We start from the raw sequence: 12,551 nt of genomic DNA on the forward strand, positions 1-12,551 counted from the left end.
CCTTTAACAGAAAGCTGAGAAGTGGTTGTTCCACCAGAACTTGATGATTTGTTTGAATTTTCTTTATTGTAATTTTACTTCCATCCAGTGTGCAACTGTTTGTGAGGATGGTTGTAAATTTAGTCCCGTCTCACTACCTCCTCTGTTTTGTCCATCTTGTCCATTTTGTGGTTTCTGTCTCTCTTTGCCATCTGTTTTCCTGCTGCTATATGAGCATAAAGATTTGATCGCAACACATAACAAAAACTCTTCTCTTTGTCGCAGTGCCTCGATTTGGAGGACGCCATGTCTTGCGTGAAGTTGATGCTGCACCCGGATTTCCTCAGAGCCTTTAAAAATGGCTGAGAAATATTGTCCATGAGAACACGTGTTCTCATATGTGTTTACATAATTTACATAGTTTACATAATTTCATAATTTACATGTGTTTTGTTCCTGTGGATGGGAACGTTTCAGGACACAGTATTTCCAGCTAACATGATGCATTGATGCAGGATCATCCCCTAAATGTGAATAAACAGAGAAACAAACAAATCTACAGCACATTCCAGGCTCTTCAGCCCACAATGTTGTGCCAAACACGTAATCTGCTCTAGAAACTTTGGAAAAGATTTTCTGTCTACTATTAGTACCCCACCCTGATTGTCTTTTGTAAAGTACATACATGAACAGCTACAGTCTATCTGGTGAAAACATTCTCAATCTGGCTCAAGGAGGAATTCGTGGATTTAGAGCAGATGACAAAATATATCCATATATATTCAGTGGCCTATTCATTAGGTTCAGGACTGGAACCCTGTGTGGCCTTTGGTTGCTGTAGCCCATTCACTTCAAAGTTCGACATGTGTGTTCAGAGATGTTCTTCCGCACACCATTGTTATAACGAGGGGTTATTTGAGTTACTGTCACCTTCCTGCCAGCTTGAACTAGCCTGGCCATTCCCCTTTGGCATCTCTCATTTAATAAGGTTTTCACCCACAGAACTGCTTCTCACTCAATGTTTCTTGATTTTTCATATCATTCTTTGTAAACTCTAGAGACGATTGTGGATGAAAATCTAAGGAGATGAGTTTCTGAGATACTCAAACCACACAGTCTGCCACTAACAATCCTTCCATGGCTAAGTCACTTAGATCACATTTCTTGCCCATTCTGATGTTTGGTTTGTACAACAACTAAACCTCTTGACAATGTCTGCATGCTTTTATGCATTGAGTTGCTGCACATGATTGGCTGATTAGATATTTGCATTGATAAGCACCACCAATAGAGTGGCCCCTAAGTGTATATGAACTATGGCTTGGAGATTTCTGTGTTTCTTTTGCTGTCAGTTCTCAGTGGTGGGGCTGACATATTTGGGGGGCATTGTCACAGTAGTCTGGGGTGAGTCCATTTTATAGATAGCACACCGCTGGTGGTGAAAGGAATCAATATTCAAAGTGGTTTTCTGGGTGGTACCAAACTTCCTGAGTGCTGTTGCAGTGCTAATCAATTGAACAACTTAAGGTTATTCCATGTCACTGCTGATGTCAACCTTCTGATGAAGAAAACCTTTGGAATATGAATTGAGATATTTATGCACTGATATCCAGCTTCTGACTTGCTCTTGTCAAATCAATTATAACAAAAGTTGACATTCTGCTAGCGAAGTTGAGCAGGAAAATCCTGATAGTTCAGCATTTGGCTGTTGTGTTAGTGTTTTCAGAATCCACTTGTTACTCCAGCCTAGGTCTGAAGTTCCCATTCACCAGCTTGTTCTCTAGTTCCTGTGCTCCCTATACCAAAACAAAGCTCTGATTGCCACAGGACTTCTAACGTATTGGAGCCCTGATTCCTGTTCCACTTATTGGGCCCCTGGTTTCCCTACTGCTTCTAACATTATCAGGGCCATAGACTCCATGCTGAAATATGACTCACTGGAACCCCCATTTCCTACACTCCAACTACAGTCACCAGAGCTTGAGTGCAATCTTACTGGAAAAAATAAATATCAAGCTGTGTAACGTTAAACAAGTTGCTTTTTTGGAAGTCCAGAAAATCTGCAAATTGACCATCAAAGACCTGAATGTGCTGGACTAGCAGAGTTCAACTGCAGATGGCTGGCCCCTTTGGGATTGTAATCAATGGGTGATTCCACAGGATGTTGGGAGTAGGGGTTTTGGTAATGTCATCCCATTGAATGTCACAAATAGGTTGCTGCAGTCTCTGACTGGAGATGATACTTGCCTGGAACTTTTCTGAAGTGCTTATCACCCATTCCTGAATGGTGCTGAGGTCTTGTGGCAGGCAATTATTTCCTGAGGAATTTTAATTGAAATTAAGCATTCATTAATATCTCAACGGCTGCCATTTTAAAGGAATGCAGCTGAAGATGGTTGAGGCTAGGAACTTCTGTCGTGGTTTCTCATGCCCCACAAATGACCAAGAGACGAAGAAGATTCTTCAAGAAGGGTTAAACTTTAATTTGCAAATCAAAGCTGAGCTAGTCACTGATTGCCCACTGATCCTCGGACCCAGCATTTTTTATAGCAATCTCCTGGTCCAGTTGCATTAGCATATGTAATCGGTCTATATACATCTTGCCACCATTGTTTCTACCAATTGACTTAATCATGTTCTAATCTACATCTCTTAGCTACCTCTCATTAACACACCATTGTCTTCTACATTCTTAGGATTTTGTGACTTAATCATGTTCTAATCTACATCTCTTAGCTACCTCTCATTAACACACCATTGTCTTCTACATTCTTAAGAATTCATTCTCCTACTAAATTGAGTACATGCATATCAAATAGCAAGTTGCAAAATTTATACTTTTATACTCCAATTGAGCTCCACCAAACACAATATCCAGCTTCTTGTGGCAACAATTGGAACATTTTCCCCTTATCACCACATTTATTTGAAGTGTTGACTTGATGTCAAGTGCAGACACACTTGCTTCACCTCTAGATTTTAGCTTCTAGATTCAGGTTTGAACCAAGGCTGCAGTAAGGGTTGGAGCCAATTCGCCTGGGAGAAATTCAACCTGAGCTTCAGTGAGCACAAAGCCCAGTCCATTCAAATTGAAACATTTGAGTTAAAATAGCTTGTTTCAATCTGAATGCATCACTACTGTGCGTGGGCTTGGAAGAGGTTAAAAGTCAGTGCAGAAAACAAATGTGATTTAATTATGTCTGATAAGCAGGAATGCAGAAGCGCCTGACAAGATTAACTGCTTGTGGAAAACAGAGCAGATATGCGAAGATTGTAATCATTGAAGTCCTGAGATATGGACTATTGTTTTACAGAAATGTGTAAAAAACAACTCCAAATATGGAATGGGAAAACACTGAATCTAAGACTGTGTACCTCCCGAGTCAGGGAGGGGAGGGGTAAGGAAGAAGGATAAAACCTGCTGCCCTGTAAGGTTCGGGGTTCCCTTCTCTGAAGGCACCCAGCTCTGCAGAACTGTTAATAAACTTTGTTTCCTTGAATTGGTCTTGAAGCCATTATTCGGGAGCGTGGCTCGTTTCTGACACATAGGAAGTATGCAAACTGGTTCTTTCACTCAGCTTGCTTGCAGTGAACAGTTCCTGATGTTTACAGTTTCTGTACTATAGATTTACTAAGTACACCCACAGAAAAAGAATCTTAGGGTTTTGTGTGGTGACATGTACCAACTCTGCTAATAGATTTATCCTTCACTGTTGCCATTCCAGCTGTTGTTGATATCATCTATCATTTTTAGACTCTTTATCTATTCAGGCAAGTCCTGGCATGTGTTTCCTGTAGATTTTCACATGGCATACTTGCTGTCAGTCCCAATAATGAAAGTCTAAGTTCAAAGCACCAAATCCATATCTGAAGATTTAAGTTTATAGTTGTGTTTACACAGTTCAGACGTACTTCAACAACCTTTTTTATTATTTGCTTAGGTAAATGGTACTGGCTCACAACTGTCAATTTTGTCTTCGTTTACACAGCTGCATACTGTAATTTTAGTTGTTAATGGTGAAAAGCACTGACTGTTTTTAAAACAGAAGAGATAGGAACAGGCAATTCAGCCTTTTGGGACTGTGCCATTCATTGAGATAATGATATACTGTCCATCAGTTCCATTATCCAGAACTATTCTCTTATCCCTATATTTCCTCACCATCCAGAAATCTGTTTATCTCTATTTTGATTGCACTCAAAGACAGGATCTTCACACCCTTCCAAGCAAGAAGAATCTAAAGATTTACTAGCTGTTACATGAAGAAATTCCAAGGAACACGCACAAAAATGCTGGAGCAACACAGCAAGCCAGAGAGCATCTATGGAAAAGAGAAAACAGTTGATACTTCAGGCCAAGATCCTTCATAAAGGTTGGAGAAAAAGATAAGAAATCAGATTACAAAAGTAGGGGGAGGGGAGGAAGATGTACAAGGGGGTAGGTGATAGGTGAAAGGGGTAGGGATGAAGAGCTAGGAAGTTGATTGGTGGAAGAGATAAAGGGCTAGAAAAGGGGGAATCTGATAGGAGAAGACAAAAGGCCATTGAAGGAAGGGAAGGGGAAAGGAGCATCAGAAGGAGGTGATGGGCAGGTAAGGAGATAAGGTGAGAGAAGGAAATGAGAATGGGGAATGGAAAGGGTTAGGGGGGACAATTAATATTGGGAAATTGATGTTCATGCCATCAGATTGGAGGCTACCCAGATGGAAAATAAGGTGTTTCTCCTCCAACCTGAGTGTGGCCTCATTCTGGGAGTAGAGGAAGCCATGGTCTGACATGTCAGAATGCGAATGGGAAGTAGAATTAAAATGGGTGACTACTGGTTGATCTGTCTTTTTCTGACTGACCGAGTGTAGATGAAGCCGTCTCCCAATCTATGTCGTGCCTCACCGATTTACAAAAGGCCAATCGCTTCGAGTACCAGATAGAGTAGATGAACACAACAGACTCACAAGTGAAATATTCGCTCACTTGGAAGGACTGTTTAGGTCCTAAATAGTGATGAGGGAGGAGACGTAGGGGCAGGTGTGGTACTTGTTCTGCTTGCAAGGATAAGTGCAGGAGAGAGACCAGTGGGGAGGGACTGATAGACTAGAGAGTTGCATAGAGAGTGATCCCTGTGGAAAGTGGTATTTCTAATCTACCTATGCCCCTTATAGTTTTATATGCTTTAACAGCTTGCCCCTCTGATATTCTGTAAACAATGCATCGTCTGCTTATGGCGAATATTCTCCAGTCCAGGCAACATCCTGGTAAAACTCTCCTGCATCCTTTCCATACACTTCCTATTACGAGCAGACAATGTTCCAAATGTGACTTAACCAAAGTTTTATACAGTTGCATCATGGCTTTCTCATTCTACCCTGACTGAGGAAAGTATGCATGTCGATTGTTTTTGTTTTACTGCTCTATCTACTTGTGTTGCCACTTTCAAGGAGCTGTGGATTTACACAATATTCTTCTACATATCAGTCCTCCTAACAATCAGTTGTACCATTTACTGTATTCTTATATCTTTGGCCTCTCCAAATAAAGAAGAGGGATGCTTATGTGAGAATGCTGTTCTTGGATTACAGTTCAGCATTCAATACCATAATTCCTTCGAGGCTCAACAAGAAGCTCAGAGACCTCGTCCTTCACCCTGCCTTGTGCAGTGGGATCCTGGACTTCCTGTCAGATCACCAGCAGGTGGTAAGAGTGGGGTCCCTCACCTCTGCCTCTCTGACCCTCAACACAGGAGCCCCTCAGGGCTGTGTCCTAAGCCCCCTCCTTTACTCTCTGTATACCTATGACTGTTTCAGCATCCAGTTCCAATCTGCTAATTAAATTTACTGATCATACCACAGTGATTGGCCTAATCTCTATAGGCAGCCTCATTATTATTTGAGAAGTCATCACCCTAACACAGTGGTATCAAGAAAACAACCTCTCCCTTAATGTCACAAAAACAAAGGATCTGTTTGTGGATTACAGGAGGACTGGAAACAGGCTAACCCCTATTGACATCAATGGATCTGGGGTTGAGAGGGTGAACACCTTTAAGTTCCTTGGCATCTACATCACAGAGGATCCCACATGGCAATGTTGTCAGAAAGGCACCACAGCACCCCTTTCACCTCAGATGATTGAAGAAGTTTGGTATGTGCCCTCAGATCCTAAGACTTTCTACAGGGGCGCAATTGCGGGCATCCTGACTGGCTGCAACACTGCCTGTTATGGGAACTGTACTTGCCCCGATCACAGGACTCTGCAGAGAGTGGTGCAGACAGCCCAGTGCATCTGTAGGTGTGGCCTTCCCACTATTCAGGATATTTACAAAGGCAGGTGTATAAAAAGGGCCTGAAGGATCACTGGAGACCTTAGTCACCCCAACCACAAACTGATCCAGCTGCTATCATCTGGGAAACAGTACTGCAGCATTAAAGCCAGGACCAACAGGGTCTGGGACAGCTTCTTCCACTAGACCATCAGGCTGATTAAATGATGCTGATACAATTGTATTTCTATGTTATATTGATTGTCATGTTGTTGTTATGTACCCCGTAACTGGGTGTCTAAGCAGCAGAGAAGGAAGAATCCGTTGGAGTCTGGTGGTACTATATTCAACAGTGTTTATTAGTAAAATAAGCAAATCAATATCAATAATGCAAATATATAGATAATACACGTTAGCAATAATAAACCTAAAAGTGTGGGAATAATAATAAGCAATAATAAACAAGCTCTATCGATGTCTAGGGGTAATGAATTGTCATATAAAAGTATAAAGTTTAGTTCAGTTCATACGTGCTGAGGTAGATGTTGGTTGTTGTGTTGTAATCGTTGGAAAGAGAGAGAGAGAGAGCAAGCAGTAACAGCTACAGGCAGGCAAACCTTCCTTTACTTTCTTGATCCGTTGTTCCGTGGTTATTGTGGCCATTCAGTTATGACCCCTCTGTCCTTCAGCTAGACTGTTCTTCTGTGCTGGACTCGTCACTCTGGCATGAGTGGACACACACACTAGCCCCCACCAACCCTGCTGTAACACTGTGAGTTCAACTGACTAACCTCTTTGTTCGGTCTCCGATGCCCCACACCTTACCGTGGGTTCCAACACTCAATCAGTGCTCAATAGTGTGTATCCTGGTGTGTCTGAGGGGTGTCTCCCCAGACCTCACTTTTATCCTTATTCACGGGGTCTCAGTTGTCAATCAATTTTGAATGGCTGTGTCCATTAAACCAGCCCACTCCGGCTGTCCACTGAGGAATTTTAATGAACAGAATGGTATAAGATAAATAACCCTCTCAGGAGCCATAAGTCTCTCAGAAGTCATAATACGGTGAATCAACAAGTCTTACTCCCCTGCTTTATCTCTCTCTTACCTGTAGCAGATGTTCCAGTATGTTTTCTTTTACATTTCTCTTTCTCATTAGCAGCATAGCAACAGTAACGGTTTGTGATTCTCCTGGGGTTGGGGTTGGGGTTGGGGTTGGGGTTGGGGGGGGGGGGGGGGGGACATGGGAACTCTGCACCCTTCTGCCCATCAGAGCTGTTCATCCTTCATGACATTGTATATACTATTTATTACAAATTACTATACATTGCACATTTATATGGAGATGTAATGTAATGGTTTTCATGCCTCATGTATGTGAATGATGCAACTAATAAAGTCAGTTTTATTCAACAATTGTGTTCTGGGTAAGCCTAGTAATTTCTAAGTTAGAGACATGTTCAGCACAACTCTGTGTGCCGAAGGGCCTGTATTGTGCTGTTGGTTTTCTATGTTTTATGTTTCTCATTCACATCTATCATATCTCCACCAAAATTTTCACTGAATCTAAAGGATAGCCTACTGCATCATTTGACAATCTTTCTCAATACCCACGATTTGACCAACGGGCATGTAGATACAAACAACACACAGTAAATCACATAAAATATACAGGACCGTGAAGAGAGGAGGGGGGAGAAAACTGCAAAAAAAAGGCCATGATGCAAAAGACAGACAATCAGAGGCAAGTTGGTGGTAGTACTAGTGTAAAACAAGGTCCATAGTGTTTATTGCTGAGGCAGGGTTGGGGTTGTGCAGGGCAATTCAAGAACCTCACATTTGTCAGAAAGTAGGCTTCTGTACCTCCTGCTTACCATAGCAGTGTTGTAAAGATAGATAGATAGATAGATAGATACTTTATTCATCTCCATGGGGAAATTCAACTTTTTTTTCCAATGTCCCATACACTTGTAGCAAAACTAATTACATACAATACTTAACTCAGTAAAAAAAATATGATATGCATCTAAATCACTATCTCAAAAAGCATTAATAATAGCTTTTAAAAAGTTTTAAAAAGTGAACAACGTCACCAGAGAGACACTGAAGCTAGTGGATATAGAAGTGTTTTATTTAGCAAAAAACGAGCAACAGGCATCATTCAGCATTAAGGGCACTCTTGGAAGGAGAGGCCTGCCAGACCCAATGTTATACTGTATAACATTTTTCAAAGCTAAGATCAAAGGTAACAGCAGGATAATTCTATAGACACAGTGTTTCTACATCGCTCCCTTTGAATTTTATATAATTTTGGAACATCTCCGTCTAAACACCCACTCTCCAGGCACCCAAAATGAATGTTAATTCCCACCAACTCGGGGCTGCATTCATGCGCATCCAGCCTTAAGGCGACCAAACGGAGTTTTTCTTTGTCTGCAATCAACCCCCAAAACGCAGCAGTATTCACAGCCGCAGTTTAAATTCAAACTACAATCCACACTGAGGTCTGAAGACTGGCTGCTGTAAAAATTTGTATTTGCTTCACACCATAAAGCAACAAGTTAAGGCCCTCGGAAACCCACCGGCGGTCGTTGCTAAATAACTGGTCTATGCAGTTGGAGCACCAAAATTCATAGCCGATAGAGACACACACACAGAGAAGCAGTGATACAGCAGTCATTCTCAACAAATTCTGCAGACGAAAATGGATATAGGATTTGCGTGAAAACAATTGGCGGAAAGGACAAAAACCTTGCTTTCCTTCAACATAATTAAAAAAGTATTAACTGCGCATCTGAACTGAATGCACTTTCCACTGCTGTTTAACGAGTATAATTTAATCACTTCGCACGAGCTACCAAAAATAATATATTTTCTCCAGAGTGTATTAAATACAAAACAGCTTACAAATATTTAACTTTAGTAAGGCAGGCACTGCAGACCCCGACTTGCATATTTTACTTAATGTCGCCTGTGAGAATTACGAAATCGACATGGGAGAGTACTGTGATGTGGATTGGAAATCAAACATATACGAAGAGAACAAGGAAACCGCCAAGAGGGAACAAATAAACGGCTGCATATCCACACTCCTAATCCCTCCCACTCTTACCCACATCACCATACAGCCGGGACCTTGATGAATTTTCCGTTTTGCCAATCTGCATCGTTTCTTGGTAACTCGACATGTTGTTCTGCTCTCATTTCCTCCTGCTCTTTCTGTTGCCTTCACTAGGAGCTGCAGGTAAGATTCTAACCACCACGGGACAGTGGAAAACATATTCTCATCTCAGTACCTACTGACACATTTGTCCAAATGTAAGCGCTCTGTTATTACCTAGTTCGTGGTAGTGGCCGTCATCCCGGTCCAGTATGCCTAATGGGTAGCGCTATTTATTGTTCTTGTTTTAAAATGTGTTCATGGGATTCTGGTGGGACGTTTATTTATTGTTACATTTTAGCTTGGGTTATACGGTTAATTCGCTTGTGGGTCACCCTAACTGTTACCGGGGGTGCGTATTAATCACCTACCCGTCTGTATGTGACTGAGTGGGTTCTCTGCTCGGGTCACGGCGCCCGCTTTGTTTTTTTTTGTGTTCGTCACAAGAGGGGTCCTCCCAGTCAGATCCCTCCGTACGCCCGGAACATCGTCTCCACACCCCGCTACCCACGGGAGGACTGCAATGGGGCGGAATCAGTAACCCACCTCTTTGCACACTGTGGGTTCGCGGAGAAGGTGTGGAGGTCCGGTGTCACGCTTCTCCCGCAGCACCTGTGTAACAGAGGACTCTGTGATCTACGGGATGTTCCCGGGGACGCACACCGAGACCAACATCCGGTGCTGCTGGCAGATCATGAACTCGGTCAAAGACGCTCTTTGGTCGGCCTGAAACTTGATGGTCTACCAGCACACGGAGATGTCCGTGGGGGAATGCTGCCGACTGGCACATTCTCGGCTGCAGGAGTACGTGCTGAGCGACGCACTCAAACTCGGTACAGCCACCGCAAGGGCCCGGTGGGGAAGGACCACAGTCCAGGGTCCTTCTCCCGTGGGAGTTGAGGAGTGGGGGATTGGGGGTATTCCCCCTAAATGTAAATATGAAAGAACAAAGTGCCACGTGGGTGGCAAAACATTTGAACTTTGAAAATGTAAAGACAGTAATGGTGCCAACTGTAAAGAATTGAAAGTCTTTGATGGTTATTGTATATAATTTTATTTTTGAATAAAGTATATTTTGTTTAATTTTAAAAAATCAACTCTGTGAAAGATGCTCAGAGGGAAGAGTTCATTGCGCATCACAGTGGGGCAAAAGACAGTAGAGCTGGAGGTGTGGTTCGCCGACTTTCGGAGTCCACCGCGACCCAGGAGGTGGCGTGGCGGACTTTAGAACTTTTTTGCGGACTCTGGATTTGCTGGGGATGGCTGACCCTTCGGGTAGGGGGCAGCATGGCACTCTGGGGTTCACCAGACCGCTCCAGCGTTCCTAATGGCGAGCTGTATTTATTATTCCTGTCTTCAAATAAATTCATGTGATTACGGTGGGATGTTTAAGTTCATTTATTGCTACAATTTAGCTTGGGTTATACAGTTACTCACTTGTATGTTTGTGGGTCACGCTGACTGTAATTGGGGTGTGTAATAATCACTCCCCCTCCCATGTGACTATGCCAGCTCACAGAGGAATCCCAACCCCACCACATTTCCTATTGGCTGTTCTTCTGTCGTTTCTCTTCACATTACCATCCAAACTGCACAGCAGACTACTTACACTCTTCACTAACCTGCCAGGCTGGTGTTGTTGGGATGTTGGAGGAAACCAGAGTACCCAGAGAAAATCTGCATTGTCACAGGGCGAATGTGCAAACTTGAGATAATGCCAGAGGTCAGGATTTAAACTAGATTACTGGAGCTTTGAGGTTGAGTGCCAATGTGCTGCATTCTGTGTATCCTGTAGTACATCCACCAACATTCTACCACTTCCAGCACACCCCACCCATTGTCAGAGACTCGGCATAGAATTGTGTTGAATATGGATCTCAAATACTCCAATTGTACTCTATTTATGAGGATCAGAAATTACCTGAACCTCACTAAAGGAGACGTATAAAGACATTGGTTAAGGAGTGTGATAAAGCCCAGAGTCAAGGCAAATGAAGTTTTTTGTCATTTCCACAAGTGTGGTGAGGTATGAAGGTGATCAAAGACTTGCTTGCATCAACATTATGGACATGTTGGTTCAGAGATCACACAGTTTAAAGTACACCAGACAGTGAAGAAATAAAGATGTTGGTGGAAAACAAAACGATAAATCCATGGTTGTGCAAGATATTCCTTTGCTGAGGTTGTGCAGATTGGTTCAAGAACCTGATGGTTGTAGGAAAGTAGCTGTTCCTGTAGAACTTCAGGCTTCCAGATGAAGGGTCTCGGCCTGAAACGTTGGCTACTCTTCTCACGGATGCTGCCTGACCTGCTGAGTTCTTCCAGCATTGTGTACGTAGGCTTCTCAACCTCTGTCTGACAATAGGAATGGGACCCTTGTGGTGGGGTCCTTGATGGTAGCCTTGAATTACCCAATTACACAATTTCCATTTTGAAATCCATGAACTTCCACCACAGCCTAGAAAATAGAGCATTATTAAAAAAGGACACTGGCTGCAGATAAAAGGAAGGTTATTTTTCCCAACTGCTTTCATGTTAGACCAGCTGGCTGTCTAAGTTGACAAGAGCTCTACTATTTGCACAATATTTTACTGCTCAGTTTGCACATGTAAGCTTGAAATTAATTGGGCTTGCACATACTGCAGCTCCTGATGCCAGTCACACACCTGGATCACATTCCTGATAACACTTACTCACACTCCCATAGCACTCCTAATAACTGGTTCTGGATAAACATATACCCACATTCCCAGCACAATCTTACAAACACATCCTTCCTGTGCTCTGGATTGTAGCTCCAATTACATACCTGATCTCAGCTCCATCTTCCCATCCTTGTATACTTAGGCTTTACCCTCTTAAGGCTCCACCACTATTGGAAATATCTTCACTGCTTCTACTCCATCTAGACTTTTCAATGTTCAATGCATTTCAAGGCACCTCCCCCCCCCCCCCCCCATTCTTCTAATCTTCACAAACACTAACCCTTTTCATTCCTGAAATCATTCTTGTTAACCTCCTTCGGTGCCTATCCTTTCTTAGAGAAGGAGCCCAACACTGTTCACTATATTCCAAGTGTTGTCTAACCAGTCTTTTATTAATTCTCAGAATGATTTCCTTGTGTTTATATTCTAGTCCTCTCAGTATGTATGCTAATG

The 12,551-nt window shown here is 42.6% G+C and overlaps 2 protein-coding genes across 6 annotated transcripts in view; both read left to right on the plus strand.

Annotated features, from left to right (window-relative positions):
* LOC140717056 (uncharacterized) overlaps positions 1 to 7,406 on the plus strand; it is a 55,949-nt gene extending 48,543 nt beyond the window's left edge. The window contains exons 8-9 of one of the 3 annotated variants that reach the window (XR_012096436.1): positions 265 to 4,352; positions 5,953 to 7,406. Coding sequence is in view for 2 of the 3 variants with exons in the window: in XM_073030241.1 (XP_072886342.1) it covers positions 265 to 335 (71 nt within the window). In the remaining variant the exon portion in view is untranslated. Of the gene's footprint in view, positions 1 to 264; positions 5,449 to 5,952 lie in introns of those variants that run through there. The other 2 variants (XM_073030241.1, XM_073030249.1) reach the window with 2 other exon arrangements.
* Positions 7,407 to 9,223: 1,817 nt separating this feature from the next.
* The window catches only part of LOC140717072 (HEPACAM family member 2-like), a 115,346-nt gene continuing 112,018 nt past the window's right edge, over positions 9,224 to 12,551 (plus strand). The window contains exon 1 of one of the 3 annotated variants that reach the window (XM_073030255.1): positions 9,224 to 9,477. In XM_073030255.1, the coding sequence (XP_072886356.1) occupies positions 9,420 to 9,477 (58 nt within the window). In that variant the 5' untranslated portion in view covers positions 9,224 to 9,419. The remainder of the gene's footprint in view (positions 9,478 to 12,551) is intronic. The other 2 variants (XM_073030269.1, XM_073030260.1) reach the window with 2 other exon arrangements.

Source organism: Hemitrygon akajei, chromosome 2, assembly GCF_048418815.1.
Source record: "Hemitrygon akajei chromosome 2, sHemAka1.3, whole genome shotgun sequence".
Lineage (NCBI taxonomy): Eukaryota > Metazoa > Chordata > Chondrichthyes > Myliobatiformes > Dasyatidae > Hemitrygon > Hemitrygon akajei.